Below are 27,908 nucleotides of genomic sequence, written 5' to 3' on the forward strand. Positions count from 1 at the left end.
ATGTGTATATATATATATGTATGTGTATATATATATACGCTTTTAACAAACATTGTCGCAAAGCAGCTTTACAGAATTTGAACGACTTAAAACAACATGAGCTAATTTTATCCCTAATCTATCCCCAATGAGCAAGCCTGTGGTGACTGTGGCAAGGAAAAACTCCCTCAGACGACATGAGGAAGAAACCTCGAGAGGAACCAGACTCAAAAGGGAACCCATCCTCATTTGGGCAACAACAGACAGCCTGACTATAATATTAACAGTTTTAACAGGTATAACCCTCAACTGTCCTCATGGGGCCGTCCTTCACAGGAGCGGTGCGATAAAACGCCGACCAGACACAGGGCACCAGGATGGATCAAGCAGGTCCGAGGGGCAGAAGAGGCCAGCATCTCAATCCCAGGATCAACATGTAACTCAGAGGGACAGATTGGGGGGGGGGGGAGATAGAGAGAGAAAGAAAACACGTTGTTAGGTATGCCCTAAAAATGACAAGTATTAAATCTGTGTGGTAGGCTCGCAGAGACAAGAGTCTTTACATCAGGCATAACACACAACAATGGCATGTTAATATGGTAAAAAATATCATGACCTGCTCTGGCTGGATGCTTGATTGGGTGATGGGAGCACACTCCTCAGCAATGATGAGATGCAGATGGGACCCTTAGGGCTGGCCAAGACAATTCAATTACATTTCACCGGGTCTGGGACATGCGACAGAAAGTCTGACGGCCGATTCCCTGCAGGCTACGATAGCCAGTCGAGGTCTCCACCAAAAGATTTCCTGTTGACTCCATGTAACTCAGAGGGACAGATTTGGGGTGGGGGGGAGGGAAAGAAAACACAGATGGTTAGGTATGCCCAATGTCACCTGAATAAGTAGGAACCGTATACATATTGCACTGAGTACAAGCAGGGACTCCGGCAACTAACTATGACAGCATAACTAAAAGGAGAGAGCCAGAAGGTAACACAGGCATGAGGGAGCCCCGGGACATAAAGCAGCCAGCCAGTACACCGTCAACAAACTCGAGTGAGCAAGCGAGTGGGGACTGACAGCATCCATACATCCCAGTTTACCAAAACACTCTATGTCTGAGGACCCTCCAGATCTACTCCTTTACCTCATAAACACCATTAACAAAAGGCTTGACTAAACAGATATGTTTTCAGCCTAGACTTAAATGCTGAGACTGTGTCTGATTCCCGAACATTACTTGGAAGGCTGTTCCATAACAGTGGGGCTTTGTAAGAAAAGGCTCTGCCCCCTGATGTAGCCTTCACTATACGAGGTACCAGCAGATAGCCTGCACCTTTTGATCTAAGTAGGCGTGGCGGGTCATAGAGGAGCAGAAGTTCACTCAGGTACTGTGGTGCGAGACCATTTAGTGCTTTAAAGGTCAATAGTAGTATTTTATAATCAATACGAAATTTGATTGGGAGCCAATGCAGTGTGGATAAGACAGGCGTGATGTGGTCATATTTTCTAGTTCTAGTAAGGACTCTTGCTGCTGCATTTTGAACTAACTTGAGCTTGTTTATGCACTTATTGGAACATTACAATAATCCAATCTGGAGGTAACAAAAGCATGGACTAGTTTTTCTGCATCATGCAATGACATTACATTTCTTATCTTTGCAATATTTCTGAGATGAAAGAAAGCTATCTGGGTGATGTTATCAGTGTGAGTTTCGAATGAAAGAATGGGGTCAATAATCACTCCGAGGTCTTTTACTGCTGCACGTGAAGAAACAGAAAGGCCATCCAGAGTTACTGTGTAATCAGAAAACTTACTTCTAGCTGTATGTGGTCCTAGTACAAGTACTTCAGTCTTGTCAGAGTTAAGCAGAAGGAAATTAATAAGCATCCAGTGTCTAATGTCCTTAACACATTCCTCAGTTCTATTAAGCTGGTGTCTCTCATCAGGTTTTGCAGAGACATACAACTGTGTGTCATCAGCATAACAGTGGAAACTAATACAATGTTTACGAATAATATCGCCCAGAGGTAACATGTATAGAGAAAAAAGCAGTGGACCCAAGACAGAACCTTGTGGAACACCAAACTTTACCTCGGTACGTCTAGAAATATCACCGTTTATATCAACATACTGATAACGATCAGTTAGATAAGACCTGAGCCAGGAGAGGGCCATTCCCTTAACTCCCACAACATTTTCTAGTCTATCCAGAAGAATGGAATGATCAATGGTATCAAATGCTGCACTAAGGTCAAGCAACACAAGTAGCGAGACACAGCCCTGATCAGACGCCAACAGTAGGTCGTTTACTACTTTAACCAGTGCTGTCTCTGTGCTATGATGAGGTCTAAATCCTGACTGATACATTTCATGGATGTTATTCCTATGTAAATATGAGCATAACTGCTGTGCCACAGCTTTTTCAAGGATCTTGGAGATAAAGGGGAGGTTTGATATTGGCCGATAATTGGACAGCTGACAGGGATCAAGGTCAGGTTTTTTAATCAGGGGTTTGATAACTGCTAGTTTAAAGGATTTGGGTACATAGCCAATCATAAGAGAAGAATTTATTATATTTAGAAGCGGTTCAATTACTCCAGGCATTATCTGTTTGAATAGATGTGTCGGTAAGGGATCTAGTACGCAAGTTGAGGCTTTTGATGTAGAGATTAATGAAAGTAATTCAGTTTCTTTTAGGGGAGTAAAACATTCTAACTGATGATCTGATACAGTTATATTAACTACAAGGTCACTTTCATTGTCTAACCTTAAATTAGTAGTTTGAATTTTTTGTCGGATATTCTCAATTTTGTCATTAAAAAAATTCATGAAGTCGTTGCTACTACATACTGCAGGTGTGCATGTGTTGATAGTGGACTTATTCCTGGTTAATTTTGCTACAGTATTAAATAGGAATCTAGGATTATTTTTGTTATCTTCTATTAGGGAGGAGAAATATGTTGATCTCGCAGCACTAAGAGCTTTTCTATACTTCAGGAATCTCTCCTTCCAAGCTAATTTGAGCACTACCAATTTTGTTTGACGCCATTTACGTTCCAATTTTCGAGTGGTCTGTTTTAATGTGCGAGTGTCATCATTATACCAGGGTGCTAATTTTTTGCCTCTGACCATTTTCCTTTTTAGAGGAGCTACATTATCTAAAGTATGGCGGAATGTTGACTCTAAGCATTCAGTTGCCTGATCAAGTTCTGCAGGGGCTGACAGTGACCCAATCAAAGTTGACAGCTCTGGGAGATCATTTATAAAGCTCTGTGCAGTAGTTGACATGAAAGTACGTTTAATACAGTAGCGTGGTGAGGTGCATATATTATTACTCGGACATATTTTGAATGAGATGAGACAGTGATCTATATATGTTCTTCTCAATGATGGGTAGATTTAGTATGAAACCTATCTCTAAATCTTGTGGACTCACAAAAATGGGGATAGCACTGCCAAGACTATAGGCCAGGTGTATTTGCGAGGAATGCACGTAAGTAGTAGTGGTGGATTTTAGTATATTCTCCACCAAGTTAAGGGGTGTGAGATACGATGGGACCTTGCCACTACTCAGGGAACTGATCCAATCACCAACTTCTCTAAGCAGGTCTTGCATTAAATCCCTTGCTACTCTGACATATTTGATCTCGTTCTTGATTATTTCGGCCAATTTGTCTACGGTCTGCATAGTGCTATAGATTAGATCAGTATGCATGTTAACGGTTAGTATAGTTCCCTTCAGGGATTTGCCTAAGCCCTGCAGCTCTTCTTGTTGGACAAGCAGTTTCTCTCGGATCTCTGGCATTTCCTTTTGCAGAATGCTAACTTCTCTTTTCAGCGTACTCAAACTGACTGAGTTGGCTGCAGAGAGACCAATAGAGAACAAGGACCCAATGGCAGATGCACCGATAATTAAACCCCCAAGGAACCTTTTCTGACGTGCTTTACCGCTCTGCTCTTCCTCGGTGACTATGAATTTTTGTAACTGTTCTAGCATATGGGTAGTGGTGCGTCTAGCGTGTCCAACTACATTAGATATCTCGCCATTTGGTCCGTTATCATCGATCGAAGGTAGCAGTGACTTGGTGTTTGCGGTATACGGCCCATGGGTCTAGCCCGGGCGTATACTCGTTGAGTGTGGATGTGACAGTTTGTAAGAAGGAGCCCAGGAGCCTCCTGCAGGATGATGCCAGCTGGGGGGCCAGGCTCCACCACCTCACTTGACTGACTCAGTTGTAGGGTGAGGAGGATGCACAGGATTCCGAGGGAGTCCATTCTGTAACATACAGAAGGGTTTTTTATTTTATTGGGTTGTAAATTGTGATCGGGAGATGTTGGTATACGCTTAAGGGTGAGTGAGGCATACAGGCTGAGTGGACAGGATGGGCCTAGCTATCGTCCACTCCCTTTTGGAGTGAGGACTGTTCAGAAGGTTTGATTTGATTGCTATGAACCCATCGGTAGGAGGGCGTCTGATTAGGCCTGGATGTCCTAATGCGGTACGCGACGGGGGACAGTTTTCCCACGATCTCAAAAGGTCCTGACCAGTGTGGTAGGAACTTCTTTGAGACTCCTACCGGCTTGGTAAAGTTGAAGTAGAGGACTTTGTCGCCTATTTGGTATTCGTGATGGGAGACTTTCCGATCGTAGTAGGCCTTTTGTCCCTTCACGCTCGTTTCGAGATTCTTTTGGGCCCATGCAAAGGTGGATTGTAGGTGGCGTTGTAGGTCACAGACACATTGATGTGCGGTGTATGCAGTGGCGACACTCATGTCCTCTGGTCTGTATAGGAGATGCAGTGGGAGAACCATTTCTCGCCCAGTCATCATCTCAAAAGGTGTGACTCCAGTGGTGCGATGAGGGGTGGACCGGATGGCCATTAGCACCAAGGGAAGTTTCACATCCCAATCTTTACCATAGTGAGTGACATACTTTCGCAGCATGCTCACAATGGTTTGATTGGCTCGTTCAACCTGACCAGAGGATTGAGGGTGGTACGTGATATGGAATTTCACCTCAACGCCCAACATGTTCCACAGCGCAGCCATTACACCAGCAGTGAAATGGGTGCCCTTGTCTGAGTCAATGGATAGAGGAAGGTTTTTCAAAGAATTGTGGCCACTAGGGGGAGTCGTGATGTCGGGTGTTTCGACACCGGACTCGGTGTGCAAAGACATGAACTAAAGTTCATCGGAAATTTGATCTCGCGTGGCACTTGTTTGATCGGTGTTCACACTAATCTCGTCGCAACGAGTTTGTGCACGTTTTGTAGGATCCAACGACGGTGGGGCTTTGTTTTGTGTGAAGCTGACTAAGTTTAGGTTGCAGGGCTTGGCTGGGATTGGGTCGCCTTGTGAGAGCCGTGTCTTGAGAGATGGCGGTGAAGACTTTAGCGCACATGAGAGGCGCATTTTGTGTGTTTGCCTTTGCCACCGGGGGGGGCCCTACATCCTGACCCTCGCCTGCTGTTTCAGAGGGATCTCCTCCCCCTTTCACGAGATATACCCGTGGCTCCTGGCCTAGTCATGCTAACGGACAGCTTTTGTCATTTTTCTTGGGCTCTTTTGTTTTGTCTGTTGAGGAATTTGACTGTTCCTGTAACAGTCTTCTAAATTCAGCCAAGCAGGCCTTCAAAGAGTCCAGCTCTGAGTGGGACTCATCGGGTTGGTCTGAGTCACTGTGTCTGCTACCTTTGCCCCTACGTTTAGAGCTGTGGTCGGAACGCTCCTGCCATTTCTGGCCAGAGCGGGGATTACGATCTTGCCGCTTACCGCCTTGTTCCTTATGACCATTCTCATCTGATGAGCGGTTGCCATGGTCATTGTGGCCTTTCCATCGGTCTCTCCTGGCCTTACCTTGCCGATTCTCCCACTCACCTTGGTGATGGCTCCGCAAGGGGCGGTTTGGACCGTAGTTTCTCCAGGTGGGTCCCCCTTTTGGAGCTTCGCTTCCTTCTAAGGTTAGCGGGGGCTTATCCTCACCCTGAAAACTAAGGACTCTGGGGTCATCATCGTTCCTGTCTGTGGGTTTGCCGATGGTCTCCCAGGTCATTTGGGCTAGTTGCCTAGTGTCCCTCATCGAGTAGAAACCTTGTCGACATGTCATTGTGACATGGGTCCGCACGCTTGGGTGGAGGTTGTGTCAGAAGAGGGATTTGAAGCCCCTATCTTCTTCTAAACCTGGTGCATTGCTACCCTGGAAGTAGGCGCTACGTAGCAGTCTATAATACTCACGAGGTGCCTCAGACCGTTTCTGCCTGATTTGTATTGCACACAACGTCGCGGAAGTTTAATCTGTGTACGGCGCATATTCTTCCCTCATGTAATTGCGAAGTTTCGAATAACTATCGTGAACGTTTGGTGGTAGTGTCTCTAAAAAGGCATGGACACTGCTACTGGAGGTCTTCCAGACCAGTTTAAGCTTCTCTCGCATTGTGGCTCTCGGTAGGTCCATCAGGCATCGGTCAATTTCTCGTAAATAATCATTTACGTTGGTTCTTTTTTTATCGGGATCGAATCGCTTCATATCTTTGGCAAGTAGGTCAATTTGCTGTATGCGGAGGGCTTGGTGCACATCCTTACGCAACCCCCCTTCGCTCTCCTGAGTGCTCACTATCTGAGCTACTCTGGAATTGCTCCCGTTCCGCACGAGAGTCGTAGTCTGATTCACCTGAAGGTGGATCAGGGAAGCTGTAGTGCACTGACCTGGGTGTGCTACAGACCTGGGCTCGGGATGAGCGCAGGGCGACTCCACCCTGGCTAGACAACGACGGAGTCGTGTAGCGAGTTGATGGAGGTTGGCGGGATGCCTGGTGCTCGACCAGGTAATCCTCGGTGTCCGGTTCGGACGCCTCTTCCCGCTCTAAGCTTTGACGCGTGATTGGGGGTCTCTCACGCCCCTCGCGCCCTTCTTTGGGGTTCTGCTCCTTGGCAGCCCTTCCGGCGCCTTTCTCGGCTTTCTCTAGCCTTTCGGCGCACTCATCAAGGGAGTCCTTCAAGAGGCTACGTTCCCTATGTAGATCATTGACCTCAGCTGTCAGCTCGGCGTTGCTGGAGGTCAGTCTATCAACTTCTCCGCGGAGGGATCTGATCTCTTGATCAGTATCATGGAAGTGTAACAGGAATAGTTTACCTAGTGCATCTTGGACACTAATTGTTGTTCTCTTTGGATCTCTCATTTGTGTTATTGAGTTGATTGTTAGCTTGGCAATCATGCCTACTCATGCCCCTAATGGTTGCCCTTTCGGAGTCAGAGCAGTGAATGAGGTCTGCGATGACCTCAAAAAGAGGCACGTTTTGGCCGTTGTCTTCAGTCTCGGAGGCACGAGGGGATGCCATTTTACGTAGATTGGGTATTGGGTAATTAATCAATCAATGAATCAATTATTATTAATTAATATTAACTATGTAATTAATTAATTAACAAGGTTTGTTTTGTTTGGAGATGTTCTCTTATCCTAGGTTGTTAGAATTTGTGATATGGTTATCACACTCCTGTTAACCGTTTTAACACACCTGGGGATATACCTTAGCAGTTGCTGAATCAACTGATAGTTTATCTGTTGCAACAATACTCAAGAAGTCTACAAACCAATCGCCTCACACGGGGCACCAATTTATGTAGGTGTAATTATGCTTGTGTATGTAGGTTGGTGTTAAGTGATCAATCTTTTAATAATTAAATTGATTAAATCCCATTGAATCGTTTAATTTGACTCATCTGAATTGAATCATACCATGGAATCAGTCTCATTGAATCGTTTGAAGTGAATCATTTAGTGAATCATTTAGTATTTGATATAACTCAAAATTTTGATCACTTACCAAGCTGCATCCAATTTTCATATACACCGTAATAGTTCTTTTGCGATCTGGGTGACTTCAAAAGTATCGAAACAGCAGACAGACACCACACAAAATTCCAATAATAATGGAGTTTATTATAACAAAGATTAAAAGTAAAAGGAAGAAAAAAGAAATTTGAATAACTGAATGGCAGCAGAATGAAATCTTCTATGGACAGAATGTGTGTAAGCAGATTTAGCTTTGTAGGCTAGCTGGACAAAGGGATGCTAGGCTAGCATGTGCTTTTCCAGGCCTAGTGTGTGTGATAATTAAAGTTAACAATTAAAATACATTCAAACGGTCATCCGTGGTGTGTGTATATGTGTGTGTGTGTGTGTGTGTGTGTGTGTATATATATATATATATATATATATATATATATATATATATATATATATATGGCTTTAAATGTAAGCACAGGAGAATTTGCTATAAAGGTTGAATTGAATCAGGACTTAAGATTTTATCTAAAGTTGAGATAAGGACCTCTTGGTAAAGAACAAAGGAGGGGTGAGGAGTTTGCCACGTTTAAGGCCTAGTATGGAGAACAAAGAGAATTAGATCTAGCTTGCTAGCTAAACAACGGAAGGCTCTTCCAGACCACTCACCCCCTAGCTCTATAGTATTACTCAATTTACTGAAATATTAATGAGGTCAAGATATGTGTGAGTAATGAAATTAGGATGTTAGGAAGGAGAGAGAGAACATGCAAAAACTTATTGATTAACCAATTTAAATCAACAATAACAAATGATAAAAATTAATATTCAGTGTGCACACTTCATTTCCTGCATATAACTTCACACTAAGTGAATAACTAATTTCTAAAACTAGTCTTATTGCCCCAAATGCCAGTGTTACTTCAAAATCTCGCCTTTTTGTAGAAAGCACAGTCTTTCTGGAGAGGCAGGTCTTCTGTGGTAGGAAGAGGTTCTCTGAAGAGGCTTCGTAGCTCGTGAAAAGGGAGAGCTCTGTTCAAAGTACCGTGCACGGGTCCAGGAGGGTCCAGCCGCTTCCCGAACAGGTGAAAAACAAAAACTGCCTTTTGCTTGCAGTTTTCGTACGTACTTAAAAGAATAATTGAAAACCGGTTTATAACTCGCTTGAGTTAAAGCGCGCGTGTTTCCGGAGTCTACCGTGATCAAGAGTAGACAGAAGGAGGAAAACGCACTGAAACGTGGTTTCGGACTGTCCGATGGTGAGCGTCTCTTTATGGTCTGTTCTTCGCTGAGTTCAGACACCAGAGATGACGAAAATGGAGTTTTCCAAGTATCTTATGGAATCCTGAAGAATGTGATGTACGTGATCCTGCCCAGGCGTGACGTAGGTCAACGCGGAAGTTGGCTGGGAGTTGTAGTTCTTAGACACAAGATGGCGCATGGTACCTACAATGGCCTCCATGATTTTTAATGATAGCACCAAGTCTTCTAGGCATGGAATGAACAAGTTGGTGACATTTTGCAACATCAATCTTTTTCCATTCTTCAACAATGACCTCTTTTAGTGACTGGGTGCTGGATGAAGAGTGATGCTCAACTTGTCTCTTCAGAATTCCCCATAGGTGTTCGATTGGGTTCAGATCAGGAGACATACTTGGCCAGTGAATCACTTTCACCCTGTTCTTCTTCAGAAATCCAACAGTGGCCTGAGATGTGTGTTTAGGATCACTGTCATGTTGGAAAAGTGCATGACGACCAAGGGCATGGAGTGATGGTAGCATCTTCTTTCAGTATAGAGCAATACGTCTGTGAATTCATGATGCAATCAATGAAATGCAGCTCCCTGACACCAGCAACACTTATGCAGCCCCACATAAGGACACTGCCACCACCACGTTTCACTGTAGGCACCATGCATTTTTCTTTGTATTCCTCACGTTTGCAATGCCATATGGTTTTGAAGCCATCAGTTCCAAAAGCATTTATCTTGGTCTCATCACTCCAGAGTATAGAGTCCCAGTAGTCTTCATCTTTGTCAGCATGGGCCCTGGCAAACTCTAGGCGGGCTTTTTTGTGCCTGGGCTTTTGGGGTGCCATTCCTCTGCAGTGTATGCCGTATTGTGTCACGGGAAATGATCACCACAGTTTGGCTTTCTACTACTTGAGATAACTGCAGTGAACTTGCATGCCGATTTTCTTCAACCCTTCTCATCAGAAGACGCTCCTGTCGAGGTGTTAACTTCCGTGGACGACCTGGACGTCTCTGTGAGATGGTTGCAGTTCCATCTTTCTTAAATTTTTGTACCACTTTTGCGACAGTATTCTGACTGATAAGTAAAGCTTTGCTGATCATCTTGTAGCCTTCACCTTTGTGGTGTAAAGAAATTATTTTCTTTGGGGAATTCTGAAGAGGCAAGTTGAGCATTACTCTCCATCCAGCATCCAGTCACTAAAAGAGGTCATTGTTGAATGGAAAAAGATTGATGTTGCAAAATGTCGCCAACTTGTTCATTCCATGCCTAGAAGACTTGGTGCTATCCATTAAAAATCATGGAGGCCATACAAAGTATTAGATGTAGTCGGTTTTGTTGTGGGGTGTACTCATTTTTGCACCACCCTAATTTGAGCAAAACTGAAAAAATGTGTAATCCAAGTTTATATTATTAACCTTACTTTCACGTTATAAGTTAAACAGCTGTTATATTAAACTTTCTTTTCAACATTTTGGAAATTGTTTGTGGTCATTGAGCTATTGTTTAAAATGTTAATTTTCAAAGGAGGTGTATTCATTTACGCTGAGCACTGTGTGTGTGTATATATGTGTGTGTGTGTGTGTGTGTGTGTATATATATATATATATATATATATATATGTATGTGTGTGTGTGTGTGTGTGTGTATGTGTATAAATTTTTTTTTTAACACCTCTAAGCATGCCTTACAACCAAGTCATGCCAGACAACACAATGTTAATCAGTTGCTGAAAAGTCACTAGGACATTTTGCATGCCAAAAGCCATGACTCGAAGTTCAGAGTTAGAAATGATGTCTTCTGCTTCTGCTCAACTCTTAAGGGGGCCCTTCCAATAGCCCTTAAGCAAGTTTAACTTGCTTGCAAACACCACAGATCCTACTCCGTCTATGTGGTCCTCTATTCTTAGTAATGGATAAGAGTCAGGCTTAGTAACTGCATTGACACACCTATAGTCAATGCAAAAACAATGTGTCTTCAGGTTTACAGAGTAAAATACATGGGGAGCTCCAAGTGCTTATGCTAGGTTCAGCAATGTTATTGGAAAGCATATACTCAACTTTTTCTTCAAAATGACATGCGTCAGTGGATCATCACGGTACAGGTGTTTGATCAGAGTTGTTGTTCCGACATGTTCAAGGGCATGAGTTTGTTTTGGGATGTTGCAGAAAATTTCTGGAAATTGTTGGACGAGTTCCAAAATATTAGATTTTTCCGGGTCATGGGTGATCAGGCAAAATGGAGAGCATTTCAGGGTTCTTAAGATGCCCTTCTTAAGAGCACAAAAAGGGCTGTTCCCAGCATTGTCCATCTCTTCTACCAGAGAAGACAGCAGCATGACCACACCATCACCCGATTCCAAAGGACTGAATTTTGGCACAGCCAAAGATAAGCTGGAGTGAACAAGGGGAAAAGTCAGTCAAAATGGGGTTTCAAGATTTTGCATGGCATACATGTTTCTGCTGACTTCTGTTTGGAGTAGCAATTACATAATCATGATCAGAATATTTGTCCATTGCATATGGCACTAACACAAGAACTTTGTCACCGATTTGTGAATGATGGTCTTTAGTTTTATGGTCGTACCAATACTTCATCTTAGTTTGGGCTCTCCCAAGTTTTTGCCTGGTCATTTCACAAGCTCTGTGTAATTGAGAAATGAAAATCTGATCCATAAACTAATGTTTATCACAGAGGAATTCCTCAGCCTTTTTAATATGGCCGAAGGACAATGTGGTGTATCAAGTCGTTTATTTGTATGGTGCATTTAACAATAGACATTGTTGCAAAGCAGTTTTACAGAAAGTTAAAGACATGAGCTAATTTTATTCCTAATTTATCCTCAACGAGCAAGCCTGTGACCACAGTGGCAAGGAGAAACTTCCTCAGATGACATGAAGAAACCTCGAGAGGAACCAGACTCAAAAGGGAACCGATCCTCATTTGGGTGATAACAGCGTGATTTTTATAAATAGCTCGCTTCTATAACAGTGTTCTATCTAGTTACAAAGTATGACTGTGTAACCAGGAAAATCATTGTAGTTTTAACATTAAGTCTGTTTTGTTGAAGTTATAAACTGTTCATGGATGGGAAACTTGAGTGCAAAAAATGTTCATAATAACCGCAGTCTTAAAGTTAATTGTGCAGTCAATTATGGTCCTCAGCCATAAATGCATTACTGTAAGTGTCCAGAGCCATCTTCCAAGTGCGACTTTTGACTGTCCATATGGGGCCATCCTCCACAGGAGCAATGAGATGAGACTCCAGCCAGACGTAGGGCATCAGGATGGCTCAGGCAAGCCTGGAGAGCAGAAGAGGTCAGCACTACTGGTGTCTCAGGATAGACATGTAACTCAACACAGAGGGACAGACAAAGGGAAGATGGGGGGGGCACAGATTGTTGGTTATGCCCAATGTAATGAGTAAGAACAGTATACATTTTGCACAGAGTGTAAGACAACAAGACTGACAGCATTACTAAAAGGGGAGAGCCAGAAGGTAACACGGACATGAGGGAGCCCTGGGACATAAAGCAGCCAGCCACTACCTGGTCAACAAACCCGAGTGAGAGTGGGGGGTGATGGCATCCATACATCCCGTTTTGCCAGAAAACTTTGCCTGAGGACCCTCCCGATCTACTCCTTTACCTAATTAAAAGCTATTAACAAAAGGCTTGACTAAACAGATGTTTTCAGCCTAGACTTAAACACTGAGACAGTCTCTGAGTCCCAAACACTACTTTGAAGGCTGTTCCATAACTGTGGGACTTTGTAAGAAAAGGCTCTGCCCCCTGATGTAGCCTTCACTATATGAGGTACCAGCAGATAGCCTGCACCTTTTGATCTAAGGTCCAGGAAGTTCACTCAGGTACTGTGGTGCAAGACCATTCAGTACTTTTAAAGGTCAGTAGTTGTATTTTATCAATACGAAGTTTAATTGGGAGCCAATGCAATGTGGATAAGATAGGGGTGATGTGGTCATATCTTCTAGTAAGGACTGTTGCTGCTGTATTTTGAGCTAACTGGAGCTTGTTTATGCACTTATTGGAATATCCAGACAGCAAGGCATTACAATAATCCAATTTAGAGGTAACAAATGTATGAACTAGTTTCTCTGCATCATGTAGTGGCATATCTTTGCAATATTTCTGAGATAAAAGAAAGCTATCTGGGTAATGTTATCGATATGAGTTTCAAACGAAAGACTGGAGTCAATGATCACATCGAGGTCTTTTACTGCTGCGCGTAAAGAAACAGAAAGGCCATTCAGAGTTACTGTGTAATCAGAAAACCTACTTCTAGCTGCATGTGGTCCTAGTGCAAATACTTCTGTTTTGTCAGAGTTAAGCAGAAGGAAGCCAATAAGTGTCCAGTGTCTAATGTCCTTTACACCTTCAATTTTATTAAGCTGGTGTCTCTCATCTGGCTTTGCAGAAATGTGCAACTGTGTGTCATCAGCATGACAGTGGAAACTAATATACCATGCTTGCAAAAAATATCACTCAGAGGTGTTTTTATATTTTATATAAGAAAAAAGCCCAAGACAGAACCTTGTGGAACACCAAATTTTATCTCGGTATGTCTTGAAAAATCACCATTTACATCAAGAACCTGATAGCGATCAGTGAAATAAGACCTGACCCAGGAGAGGGCCTTTCCCTTAAAGGGCTGATGACACGAACATGACTCTATGCAATTTCTTAAATAAACTATACAACATGGCAAACATGTTAGATTTCTGTTATAATTACGTGAAAAGAAGCTGTTGTTACGCGAATATCCAACTTTTAATTGCACAGTGCAAGAAAACTGGGTCCGAGGCTCGCGGCCATGCTGAGACGTCAGCGGAAGAACACGCTGCAGTTCACTGGCTGTTCTACTCTGGTTCTACTCAATGGAAATGGCGCATGAAAACGCCGGTGAACTCTCTAGTGCTAGCTCTTCCTCTTCTGGGAGTCTAGAATTGTGTTGATCTCTTCTGAATAGAATATATGATAGCCTACCCTCTTTACCCTTTGCCTCTCGTTGCTAGGCAGCAGTTACATGAAAGCTGCAAGCTTTCACAAGCAAATACATGACTGATATCACGCCAACTTTATGATTACATTTATGATTATCTATAGCTCCACGTACCTTTATCTTATGTCGTTTCACAACACATGTTCTGACAGGAGGACTGTCTTTGGATCCGGCATAGCTACTAGTAGACTCCCTCCGGAATACTGGCAGTGTTGCCAGATTGGGAGGTTTCCCGCCCAGTTGGGTGGTTTCAAGTGCATTTTGGTGGGTTTTGAACATATTTTGGGCTGGAAAACGTCAGCAGTATCTGGCAACAGATACTGCTGATGTTTTCCAGCCCAAAATATGTTCAAAACCCACCAAAATGCACTTGAAACCGCCCAACTGGGCGGGAAACCTCCCAACCTGGCAACACTGTGTAGGCACTGCTGATGGTAGTAACACATGTTTGTGCTGAACTGAACACCCAAGATATTCTTTTAAGCTGAGAAGGGTGTCAAAACGATCCAAATCGAAGTGTTCAGAGCACAGGACGGATGTTGGTGAGGGCTCCCACTTGTCACGAGTGCGCCTGACTTGCTTCACCCACTTCGCATGCAGCTCGGGATCTCTGGGAAACTTGAATAAACTTGCCCCATCCTTGTGGGTTTTGGAGCAAAAGCCGGCAACAGAACGTGAAGGCATAATAACTATATATATAATAATGTCTAATAAAAATACTAATAATGATAAACTGAACACCTGTCGCATCAACAACAAACTGGTAAGTTAGGAGGAAGGTTCTTTCGCTGACGTCATATAGCTCCTCCTCCTCTTTCGTCTCCTGGGTGCTGCAGCCCCGTCAAATTTGCCCAAATAGCCGCGTTTTTTATCATAACTTGTAAAAAAGGCGCCTTTGTGAATTAATATATGGATCATCGGGAATTACTTTTTATGTTATAAAACATCGCCAAAGATGTCAAAAACGTGTCATCAGCACTTTAATTCCCACATTTTCTAGTCTATCCAGGAGAATGGAATGATCGATGGTGTCAAAGGCTGCACTAAGGTCAAGCAATACAAGCAAGGAGATGGCCCTGATCAGATGCCAACAGTAGATCATTTACTACTTTAACCAGTGCTGTCTGTGCTGTGATGAGGTCTAAATCCTGATCGATGCATTTCATGGATGTTATTTCTGTGTAGATATGCGCATAACTGCTGTGCCACAGCTTTTTCTAGGATCTTGGAGATAAAGGGAAGATTTGATATTTGCCGATGATTGGACAGTTGACGGGTCGAAGTCAGGTTTTTTTAACCCCTTCGGACACAAGGAAAAACGCTATGGAACTTATTGTGTACAATTGTACACATGACGTCCAAAGGGGATAATCAGAGGTTTGATAACTGCTAGTTTAAAGGATTTGGGTACACAGCCAACTCTAAGGGAAGAATTATTTTTTTAGAGGCGGTTCAATTGCTTCTGGTATTATCTGTTGGAAGAGTTGTGTAGGTAGGGAATGTAGTACACAAGTTGAAGATTTTGATGTGGCAATTAATGAAATTATTTCAATTTCTCTAAGGGGAGTAAAACCTTGTAACTGCTGGTCTGATAGTTGTTTTGTTAACTACAGAGTTATTTAAATTAAATCTACTGAATCTAGACTGGACACACTTTTCAGAGGGTCTTCTGGGTTATTGAAGTGAATATTAAAATCTCCAACCAAATCTTTGTCTAAAGAAATGGCCATATCGGAGATGAAGGCCACAAATTTAGAAAGAAACTTGGAATATGGCCCTGGGAGCCTGTAAATAATAAGTAATGGAATTGACTGGGTAGACTTATTTTTCGAGGCTACATATGTTAGTATGAAGAATGTCAAACGTATTGAATTTATAACCAGGTTTTTGTTACATGCATAGATGATCATTATAAATAACCCCAACGCCGCCTCCTCTACCAGTTAGGTGAGGCTGGTGTATATAACCGTATCCAGGAGGACTAGCTTTGTTTAATGCTATACAGTATATTCATTTGGCTTAATCCATGGTTCTGTTAAACTTTTCTGTTTAGCTCTGGGAACAGACACAGTCTCAATATGGTGGAATCTGAGCGATGACTCTGTGTAGCTAGCAGACAGTCGATTCAGCCTGTTCGCCTGGCCTTGGCTCTGGATTGTAATAAGTTAACTCGACCTGTTCTAAGATTGAGCAATGCTGCAAGAAATGAGAGCAGCACCTTCCCGAGTGGGATGGATACCGTCCCACCCTAACAGGCCAGCAGTGCCCTCATAATTAGTCCAATTATCTATAAAGCCTACATTGTTTTCAGAGCACCACCTGGACAACCACCAGTTCAGCGACTATAACTTGCTGTAAGCTACATTGCTATACCACTCTGGGATGGCGCCAGAGCATACTACAGCATTGCACATCATTTTTGCTAATTTAAACACCTCTGCAAAGTTACTCTTCACAACTTTAGACTGACACAGGTATATATTGTTAGCTCCTACATGGATAACTACTTTTTGAGAACCTGTGCTTGCCTAGGATCCTAAGATTGCCTGCTATGCCCGGCACCCTGGCTCCCAGTATACACTTGACTAAAGCTGCTGGTGCCCCTGAAGGCCTAGCTAATTTCATGTGCCATATGATAGTCCCCTATAACCAGAGCTCTTTCAAGTTTCTCAGCAGATGCATCACTGAGGAGAGCAAACCTGTTCGACATGTGAAGCGGAGAGGAGTGGTGCTCCCATGGGTGAGCCTCAGCGGTAGCTTTGGCTCTATGATTATGCCATAGAGTCGTCACCCATTCTCTCCGCTGTGAGGGCTCTAATGCTGGAGTTGGGGGATTGCTAACTCCACCTAGGGCATCCAGACTTTCCTCTACAGCAACTACACTGCTCTCATTCTCACTACCCCTCTCGAGTCTGGATGCACACCTCTAAGGCTGCAATCTTCTCCGTCAGAGAACTAAATAATCTACACATAAAGCATCACTAACCATGGAGGAAGACTGACTAAACATCCTGCACTTAGCACACTGAACAAGCTGAAGGTGTGCCATGATGAATGGATTTGCATACCTTAATTGAAAATCTGTTTATTAAAGCAGATCCGATGTGGATGGCTTCCGCTTGCTCTCTTTGCACAGGAGGAAAAAACTTCCGGTCTTGGTGTTCTCCAAAAAAAATTTAAAATATGGAAAAAGTGAAGGTGGGTGTGCAAAAACTAAATCAGCAGGGCTAAAGCTAAGTGACTCCTGTCACTTTTCTACATGTGAACAACCACCAGAAAACTGTATCTCCCCAGTCTGTACCATTCTCCAAACATTACCATCCTCGTGTTTGGTGATAACTTTCCAGTGCTTCTGACTTTCAGAATGATATGCACTGGAAAGATTGTGCCTGATATATAACTGTCTCAACTTGGGAGATGTAAAAATTTAACTCCTCAGTCTGAATGAATTTGGCAAAGCAAAGATGGAAGAATTTAAGCAGCTTCATCACCAACACCCTGGTGGTAATTTTCCTCAGAGGAACTGCCTCTGGGAACTGGGCCTCCTACATTTCAAAGAAATGGCAATTTGAATGGGACAAATACCCCAACAAATTACACGAAATTAATCCCTCCATCAATAAGAATCATCATCTCTCCTTTAAAACCATGCACAACCAAGTGGTGTACACCAGATGCTGCATCGGCCATTCCAGACTCACCCATGGCTTCTTACTAGAAGACAAAGTACCACCAACCTGCAACCTCTGTAAAGCACCCCGTCAATAAAAACATATTTTACTCCTCTGCCCTTGCTTTAAATGCCACAAGGCTACAATTCTAATCCCAAAGCACACTGAATGACTTCAACAAGGTGCTATCACCAGAAGTTTGAGAATTTTTTATTGAATGTGTACTTGAAAGTTCTTGTGTAGTCATCTACTCATTTGTCTAATTTTACTTAAATCTGCCATATGTAACCTATTCTCACATGTGTAACTTCAATTCCCTACCATATTTTCTCATTTATAACCATCTTTGTTTTCTTACATGTGCAACAGAAACATGTCACTGAGCCATTTACTTATCTAAAGAAATGTTTTGACCCACTATACATATGGTATCACCTGTGTATTCACAATTTCTTATCGATCAATCTACTCATTAATTTATTCTCTCGTCATTTATTGGTATTATTTCCAAGACACCTTCTTGCGGTGAGACAGACTCCGATGCTAAAATGGCGATAATCTACTCACCACAGTTGTACCTACAACCACCACAGGTGTAAGGAATGCTTATTTGATTTTCTGTAGACTTTGTCAGCTCAAACCAGTCTGGGCATTTTTCTACTGATCCCTCTCATGATGTTTCAGCCTGTAGACCCTTCATTCGTGGGGTCGTGCCCGCCCCCCAAAACATTGTGTAAACTCTAGAGACTGTTGTGTGTGTGAAATTCCCAGGAGATCAACAGTTTATGAAATAATGAAACCGCCTCGACTGGTATCAACAGCCATGCCACAGTTAGTCAGAGATCACATTTTTTTAATTTATTTTTTTACATTGAGGTTTAATGTGAACATTTACATGAAGTTCCTGACAAGTATCTGCTTGTTTTTTTTGCATTATGCTCCTGCTGCATGATTGGTATAAATAAGCAGGTATACAGGTGTTCCTATTAAATTGGATGGTGAATGGATGTAGTCAGGTCCATAAGTATTTGGACATCGACACAATTCATAATTTTGTCTCTGTACACAAACGCATTGGATTTGATATTAAGCAATCAGGATGTGATTGTATTGTAGAATTTCATCATTAATTCAAGGCCTTCAACGAAAATATAGCATTAACCATGCAATAGGAATTGCAGCCATTTTTTTAACATATTCCCTCCATTTTCACAGGCTCAAAAGTAATTGGACAATTGACTGATGAACAGTTTCATGGCAAGGTGTGGCCTGTTTCCTTGTTATTTCATGATTAAGGAGATAAAAGATCTGGCATTGATTCCAAGTGTTTAATTTGCATTTGGTGGCTGTTCATGGGAACTCTCAATGTGTTCCAAAGAGGTGTCAATGCAAATGAAGGAGACCATCATTAGGTTGGGGGGAACCCACCCTTTAGAGAGAGCAGAAACTTTTAATAGTGGCCAAGTCAACTTGGTACATTCTTAAAAAGAAGGAATGCACTGGCAAGCTCAGCTACACCAAAAGGCTTGGAAGACCACAGAATATAACTGTGCGTAATCTAAAGAATTCATTCTTTGGAGAAGAAAAACAACTTCACATCTTGCCAAGTCAAGAACACAAGCAGGAAGCAAGTAGGCTAGCATTATCAAGGTCTACAATCAAGAGATGTTTTCATGATTGTACAACCCCAAATCAGGAAAAAAAGTTGGGAAGGCATGTTGAAATTAAAACTGAAAACCATGATTTGTAAATAATCTTTGACCTGTAATTGCTCTCAAAATAACACATTAACGTTTAACCTCATGAATTTTTTCCCCCAAAAAAATCAACATTTCATTTTTGATTCTTGCAACACATTTGTAAAAAATTTGGGATGGTAAAGCACTTTATAATGTTGCCATTCCTTCTCACAACACTTAAAAGATGTTTAGGGACTAGAGTTTCTGGTGTTTTGTCCCATTCTTCCTGCAAACAGGTCTTAATGTGTACAACAGTCCGGGTTAGTTGTTATTTTGTTTCAAAATTTGCTCTATTTGGAACAGGCCAGTCCAGCCCCCCATACCCTCTTCTTCCACAGTCATGCCTTTTGGAATGTGTTTTTGCATTGTCTTGTTGAACTATGCATGAGTATCCCTGGAGAAGACTTGGACAAGTCTTTAGATAAGTCTGGCTGTCATCAGCAAGTCAGCATATGTTGCTCCAAAATCTCAATGTACTTTTCTGCATTATTGTTGCCATTACAGAATTGCAAGTTATATTTGCCAAGGGCACTGACCATGATGGACCCCGGTTTTTGGACTTGTTGCTGGTAATAGTCTGGATGGTCCTTTTCATCTTTGGTCCAGAGCACATGGCATCCATTTCTTCTAAAAGTGACCTGAAATACTGGTGCCATCCAGACTATTACCAGCAACAAGTCCAAAAACCGGGGTCCATCATGGTCAGTGCCCTTGGCAAATATAACTTGCAATTCTGTAATGGCAACAATAATGCAGAAAAGTACATTGAGATTTTGGAGCAACATATGCTGACTTGCTGATGACAGCCAGACTTATCATATGACCACAATGCATTTTTTCCACTGTGTGATCCATCCCAGATGTTTCAGAGCCCAGAGAAGTTGATGGCGTTTCTGAACATAGTTAACATAAGGTTTCTTTCTTGCACAGTAAAGTTTTAACTGGCATTTGTGGATGTAACTCTGTATTGTAGTGCTTGACAAAGGTTTGCCAAAGTAATCCTGAGCCCATGAGGTTAAATCAGCTATAAGATGAATGACTGTTCTTGATACAGTGCCATCTGAGGGATCAGAAATCACAGGTGTTCAGCTTAGGCTTGTGCCCTTGCCCTTTTATGCACCAAAATCCCTCCACATTCCTTGAATCGTTAAATATTGTGCTCTGTAGAGGGTGAAATATCCAAATACATTCCTATCTTTTTTTTTTTTTTGAAGAACATTGTTTTTAAACATTTCAATAATTTTCTCATGTATTTGTTGACAAAATTTAGATCCCATGTTTGCTTCTGAAAATCTAGGCCTTTCCTGGGTATTGCTTTTGTACCAAGTAGTGATTACAATCACCTGTTTACATTACCTGTTTCAACTCGCATCATTATTTAATTATTTTAACTCCTTACAAGCCCTAAATTGCCCCAGTCCCAACTTTTTTTGGAATGTGTTGCAGACCTGAAACATGGATGTGAAGTGAAATATGAACAAATGAAGTGAACAGGGGTGATAGCGTTCCGGCGCCGCGCCAGATTTCCGGCGTACCGTGGCTGGGGAAAAAAAATAAATATCTAGTTCGCCCATTGTCCTGTGTCATTCTGAGATGCGCAGATAGACAGTAAAGGGAATTCGCATGATATGGAACTAGTGGGGAAAAAAGTGCCGTCACGGCACGAATTAGACCCTCCGAGGGTCTAATTCGTGCCGTGACGGCACTTTTTTCCCACTAGTTCCATATCATGCGAATTCCCTTTACTGTCCATCTGCGCATCTCAGAATGACACAGGACAATGGGCGAACTAGATTTTTTTTTTCCCTAGCCACGGTACGCCGGAAATCCGGCGCGGCGCCGGAACGCTATCACCCCTGAGTGAAGTTGACCATACTTAATTTTCATGTACCAAAGACAAAACTGAAGGCAGAAACCCTCATGAACAAGCAGCAACTGAAGAGATCTGCAGTAAAGGCCTGGCAAAGGATCTCAAGGGAGGAAAATCAGCATTTGGTAATGTCCATGGGTTCCACACATCAGGCGGTCATTGACTGCAGAGGATTTGCATCAAAGTGTTAAAAAAGATGCTTATACGCTGCAGCCGTGCTACAAACTCCTTGGGGGACGTTCAAATAGTTCGTTCTACCAAAAAATTGACATGGACCCACTTGTCACACCAAACGCTTATGTAAAACCGGACCGACTGTATTTAATTTATATTTATACTTAATTTACATATTTATGAAGTAAAGAAAAGTTCAAGGTCATAAAAATAATGCAAATATTGTCAACTTTCAGTTAGTAAAAGTACGTGTGGCAGTGAGGGTGTGGTTGAGCGTTGGCTGTGAATGGTGAGGAGTCAGGTTGACCCAGCAGGTAGCATATGATTTATACTGGTGTTTGAATTACTGGCTGTCGATTATTGTCTTTTAGATAACCAGTAATGAGAGCGAGAGAGCTGTGTTCCCCCAACACGCGTTGTGCATGTGTGCGAGAGTGAGTGAAGAACAATGTCACTGAAAAGTGAAGTTAAAGATTTTTTTTTTTAAATGCACCTTGAACTGTCGCACCTGTCTCCCAATTCCTCATTGCCCCCGTGTACAAGGTGTTCAGGATTTCCCATACATAGACCATTGTGTGGCGCAGCGCCACACAGACTCGCGATTTTGAAAAAAAAAATTCCGTTGCATATCGTTCCGTTCATTCATAGTGCTCTTTCTTCTCGTTCGCGCGCGCGCACACACACACACACACACACACACACACACACACACACAGAGAGAGAGAGGCGTGTACACAAGCCTGCCGTTGCACATATACCCGGACTGCAAGTAAGCCTGTTAGGCTAATTAAAAACAACGCAGCCTTCCCGATTTGCCTTCAGACCCCTTATTTTAAAAGGTAGCCTACATCGTGCTCGTGATGAGCTTTATCATAGCCTTCTTGGCTTACATGAAATGGACATCCCTGAGTCAGGTTATAAACCAATTTTGATGCATACAGTAGCAGCTTGACGCGAGGAATCGGCCTTATTGCATTATCCCGTTTATCCCGCTTCAGCATTCATGCAAGTTATTAATAATGGCTTGACATTCACAATAAATAAGGATTTCTCACTTGCCTAAATAAAATGTTATACTCGCGGGGATGCCTAGTTGATGCTATCTGAAGCATAAAATCTAAATATTTTAAGAAACATCTTTATTAGCTTTATTGGCGAAGTAGAATTGTGAGTGGGATTTCTCAGCTATGAATAGGGTAAGCGCATAGAAATTCAGTATTCCTTTGTATATTTTTTTGATGTAATGAAAATTTTTAGTGCTTTGATGATGAAGAAAATGTACTTTTTTTTTAATCCATAGATTAAAACAGACCTCAGGAATAGGCTCCAAGGGGAACATCTGGCAGTCTGCTTACGAATCTCCATAAATGGTCCCGAACCCAATGACTTCCCTTACAATAGGGCACTTGAGATTTTTTTTTTTCAAGGAAGCCACGCAGAATTAAATGTTCTGATAGGGCATGCAGGCTTTGCACCAATTAGGGTAATGCTTTTTCATTATTGTTAGTTGCCTTGGTGTTACCTTAAGTGGTTTCTTACATCTAATTATGATATTTTATTATTTTGTTACATTATACTATTTATTTCCTGTTACTATTGGTTGAGGTAAGTGTTGAGTTCAATATTTAAAATAAAAACCTTCAGCTTGTTTTTTGCAATTTATTCCTTGAATGTCAACTAAAGAATGATTGCCACCAAAAAGGCAAAAAACTAAGGTAAAAACTAAACTTTAACTTCAATTTTGGTGAGTAATTTTCATAAATTTAAGAGACAGGTTTTCCACCAACATCAAGCCCAGCAAACTAATGGCCTGCCCTGTAATGTAAAGTTGGGTAGAGGAATGAAACCAGGCAGGGTTCTGGTAAAAATTGTTTTAGCTGTCTTCTCTTAAAGAACTTAAAAGAATTCAGATTGAACTGAATAATCTCAAATGCTTCTTGTAGCTTTAAAATAGTCCCAGCAGGTGACTCTGAAGAAAAATACTGTTTGAACACCGCCCGCTGTAAACACTTTGCATACACCCCAATGACCGACTCCACTGACCGCCACGACATCACCGCGCATGATTCCCTCATCGGCACAGTGGAGCACCACAAATTGCTACCTTGTCTGTGGGAAACACAGTACGATACTAGGGTCCCATAAGTTTTACTTGCCGAAGAAACTCTTAATCCTAGACTGCATTCTCTTCAGTGACTTAAATGTACAAATCCCTATCGCAGCTCATTGACGGAGTTAAAGGATCACAAACGGAGGTGATGATTTCTTCGTCTGTTATGGAAATGATATCATCGTCAATGTCCACCCACTGACTCTCCATGTTTTCTAAATCTTCACCATTCAGTTCATGTGTTGCAAATCGCTGATGTCATCAGCAGTCATTTTGTCCTTTTGATTGATCCTTTGATAACTGTTCTCAATAATTGATACTGATTGGCACCTAAGTTAGGCTAGTTGTGTGTCTTGTTTTATGGCATTAACATATTGCTGACTTGATTACTTATTGTTTGTCTCTGGTGGGAAGAGGAGCACATGGCTCAGTGATTTTAATGTAATTTTTTTGTTTTTTTTGGAAGACTCACTAAAAGGTGGGGGGCAAGAACTTAGTTCATTATATGTGAAAGTTCATAGTAAAAGAGTTCATTATAGTGTGGTATCAGAGTATTTATGTTCGTTTGACCAGTTACTTTTGAGCTTGTGAAAATGGAGGTACTATGTAAAAATGGCTATAACTCCTAAACGGTTAATGCAATATTCTTGGTAAAGCCCCTTGAATTAAAGCTGAAAATCTACACTTCAGTCACATCTTGATGTCTTCATTTGAACTCTATCATGATATGGTGTATAGAGACAAAATTATTAGGGCCCGAGCCCTATGGGCGAAGGCCCTATTGTTCTTGTAAGAGTTCACTATTATTAGGGCCCGAGCCCTATGGGCGAAGGCCCTATTGTTCTTGTAAGAGTTCACTGTTATTCTTCTTCCGTCTTCTTCTTCTTCTTCTTTATTTTTCTCCGCTGTTGGGCCATTTTCGGGGCGCTTGCCATGGGCGAAAACGCACGAAATTTGGCACCAGTTCCGAGAATTGCCACCGCTACTCAGAACCAGAAGCCCAAACTTGGCCGGGGCTCAGGGCCTCCATAGCGCCCCCTAAGTCATTGTGATTTTGGCCTCCCGCATTAAGGTGCCTGGTTGCCATATAGTTTGTAGTAGTGGCATGCAATTTGGTACGCATATGTATCTCACTAAGCCGGACAAAAATGTAATGCCAATGCATTAGCCACGCCCAACAGGAAGTGAGGTAATTTCACTTTTGTGCGAAATGCATGGCCACGAAGACGGCGCAACTCCTCCTAGACCGTTCATAGGTATGTCACCAAAATTGATACACATCATCTACAGACATGGCTGACAAAAGTTACTAAATACGTTTCACGTAGGATTAACCGTTCAGAAGTTATACGTCAATCAATTTTCGATGCAAAATTTTACATGCTTAAAAATTCATAACAAATCTTCTGATTGCTCAAAACTGCTCATACTTCACACGCAAATCACTCATTGGGCTTCTGACATGTTACCCAATTTCTGTGATACTTTGCCACTGGGGGCGCTATTTTTGGGCAAAAATTCCAATCTTTCCTCAATTTTGGTCAAACTTCACGGCCACCCTCTTACTACCTCCCATGTCATGTATACCACGTTTTGGAAATTTTCGTCCATGGGGGGCGCTGTTTTTGGCCGACGCAATTGCTCCAAAACGGGTTTTTGGTAAATAATTCCATAATGCTTTTCCTTCACACCACTTCCTTGTGAAAGTACGTTGCTGTTGTAGACACTTATTTTTCCAACTCATAATCGCTCATGTACAGCATAGCGCCACCTACTGACATGGGAAAAACCAAAAAATTTATTCTTCAAAAATCTATATCTCATCTTCTATTTACTCAATTGTCATCAAACTTCATACGCAAACTCTTCATAGCTCACCTGACGTCTACGCCAAATTTTGTGCACTTTCGCCCCTGGGGGTGCTGGTTATGGCAAAAATGATATTGCAGCTTCTGATTTGTCAAACTTGCCAAGCAAACTCTTTGCAAGACCCTTATTGGGGCGCTTGCCATGGTCGACAACGCACGAAATTTGGCTCCTTTTTCTTAGACTGCCACCGCTACTGAGAACCAGAAGCCCAGATCCAGGCGGGCCTCAGGGCCTCTATAGCGCCCCCTAACTCGTTGTGATTTTGGCCTCCCGCATTAAGGTGCCTGGTTGCCATGTAGTTTGTAGTAGTGGCATGCCATTTGGTACGCATATGTATCTCACTAAGCCGGACAAAAATGTCATGCCAATGCATTAGCCACGCCCAACAGGAAGTGAGGTAATTTCACTTTTGTGCGAAATACATGGCCACGAAGACGGCGCAACTCCTCCTAGACCGTTCATAGGAATGTCACCAAAATTGATACACATCATCTACAGACATGCCTGACAAAAGTTACTGAAGAGGTTTCACGTAGCATAAACCGTTCAGAAGTTATACGTCAATCAATTTTCAATGCAACATTTTACATGCTTAAAAATTCATAACAAATCTTCTACTTGCTCAAAACTGCTCATGCTTCACACACAGATCACTCATTGGGCTTCTGACATGTTACCCACTTTCTGTGATATTTCGCCACTGGGGGCGCTATTTTTGGGCAAAAATTCCAGTCTTTCCTCAAATTTGGTCAAACTTCACGGCCACCCTCTTCGTCCCTCCCATGTCATGTATACCACATTTTGGGAATTTTCGTCCATGGGGGGCGCTGTTTTTGGCCGACGCAATTGCTCCAAAACGGGTTTTTGGTAAATTATTCCATAATGCTTTTCCTTCACGCCACTACCTTGTGACAGTGCGTTGCTGTTGTAGACACTTTTTTTTCCAACTCATAATCGCTCATGTACAGCATAGCGCCACCTACTGACATGGGAAAAACCAAAAATTTTATTCTTCAAAAATCTATATCTCATCTTCTATTTACTCAATTGTCATCAAACTTCATACGCAAACTCTTCATAGCTCACCTGACATGTACGCCTAATTTTGTGCACTTTCGCCCCTGGGGGTGCTGGTTATGGCAAAAATGATATTGCAGCTTCTGATTTGTCAAACTTTGCCAGCAAAGTCTTTACAAGACCCTTATTAGGGCGCTCTTATTATTAGGGCCCGAGCACCGTACAGTGCGAGACCCTATCGTTGCCATGTGTCCAATTCTGTTCTTTGTCGCCATTGCGGGAGTAATGTCTCTTGCCAAAGAAGCTGTGGAAGGTATTTCGCGGGGACGCATGCCCCCGCCCCCCTTGGCCGCTGGCGCGAGGGCCCGTCGAGGCCGCTTGCGGCTTTAATTATTCTTTCTTCTTCTTCTTCTTCTTCCGTCTTCTTCTTCTTCTTCTTTATTTTTCTCCGCTGTTGGGCAATTTTCGGGGCACTTGCCATGGGCGAAAACGGACGAAATTTGGCGCCAGTTCCGAGAATTGCCACCGCTACTCAGAACCAGAAGCCCAAACTTGGCCGGGGCTCAGGGCCTCTATAGCGCCCCCTAAGTCGTTGTGATTTTGGCCTCCCGCATTAAGGTGCCTGGGTGCCATGTAGTTTGTAGTAGTGGCATGCCATTTGGTACGCATATGTATCTCACTAAGCCGGACAAAAATGTAATGCCAATGCATTAGCCACGCCCAACAGGAAGTGAGGTAATTTCACTTTTGTGCGAAATGCATGGCCACAAAGACGGCGCAACTCCTCCTAGACCGTTCATAGGAATGTCACCAAAATTGATACACATCATCTACAGACATGGCTGACAAAAGTTACTAAATACGTTTCATGTAGGATAAAGCGTTCAGACGTTATACGTCAATCAGTTTTCGATGCAAAATTTTACATGCTTAAAAATTCATTACAAATCTTCTGATTGCTCAAAACTGCTCATACTTCACACGCAAATCACTCATTGGGCTTCTGACATGTTGCCCAATTTCTGTGATATTTCGCCACTGGGGGCGCTATTTTTGGGCAAAAATTCCAATCTTTCCTCAAATTTGGTCAAACTTCATGGCCACCCTCTTTCTACCTCCCATGTCATGTATACCACATTTTGGAAATTTTCGTCCATGGGGGGGCGCTGTTTTTGGCCGACGCAATTGCTCCAAAACGGGTTTTTGATTAATAATTGCATGATGCTTTTCCTTCACACCACTACCTTGTGATAGTACGTTGCTGTTGTAGACACTTATTTTTCCTACTCATAATCGCTCATGTACAGCATAGCGCCACCTACTGACATGGGAAAAACCAAAAAATTTATTCGTCAAAAATCTATATCTCATCTTCTATTTACTCAATTGTCATCAAACTTCATACGCAAACTCTTCATAGCT

General features: G+C 42.4%; 1 protein-coding gene across 4 annotated transcripts in view; it reads left to right on the forward strand.

The window, feature by feature from the left end:
• Positions 1-27,908, forward strand: part of sirt1 (sirtuin 1) — a 183,446-nt gene that overhangs the window by 135,245 nt on the left and 20,293 nt on the right. Inside the window, exon 8 of one of the 4 annotated variants that reach the window (XM_060925341.1) lies at positions 18,923-18,969. The exons of the other annotated variants lie outside the window; for them this stretch is intronic. Within the exon in view, the coding sequence (XP_060781324.1) occupies positions 18,923-18,969 (47 nt within the window). The remainder of the gene's footprint in view (positions 1-18,922; positions 18,970-27,908) is intronic. 4 annotated transcript variants of the gene reach the window in all.

Source organism: Neoarius graeffei, chromosome 7, assembly GCF_027579695.1.
Source record: "Neoarius graeffei isolate fNeoGra1 chromosome 7, fNeoGra1.pri, whole genome shotgun sequence".
Lineage (NCBI taxonomy): Eukaryota > Metazoa > Chordata > Actinopteri > Siluriformes > Ariidae > Neoarius > Neoarius graeffei.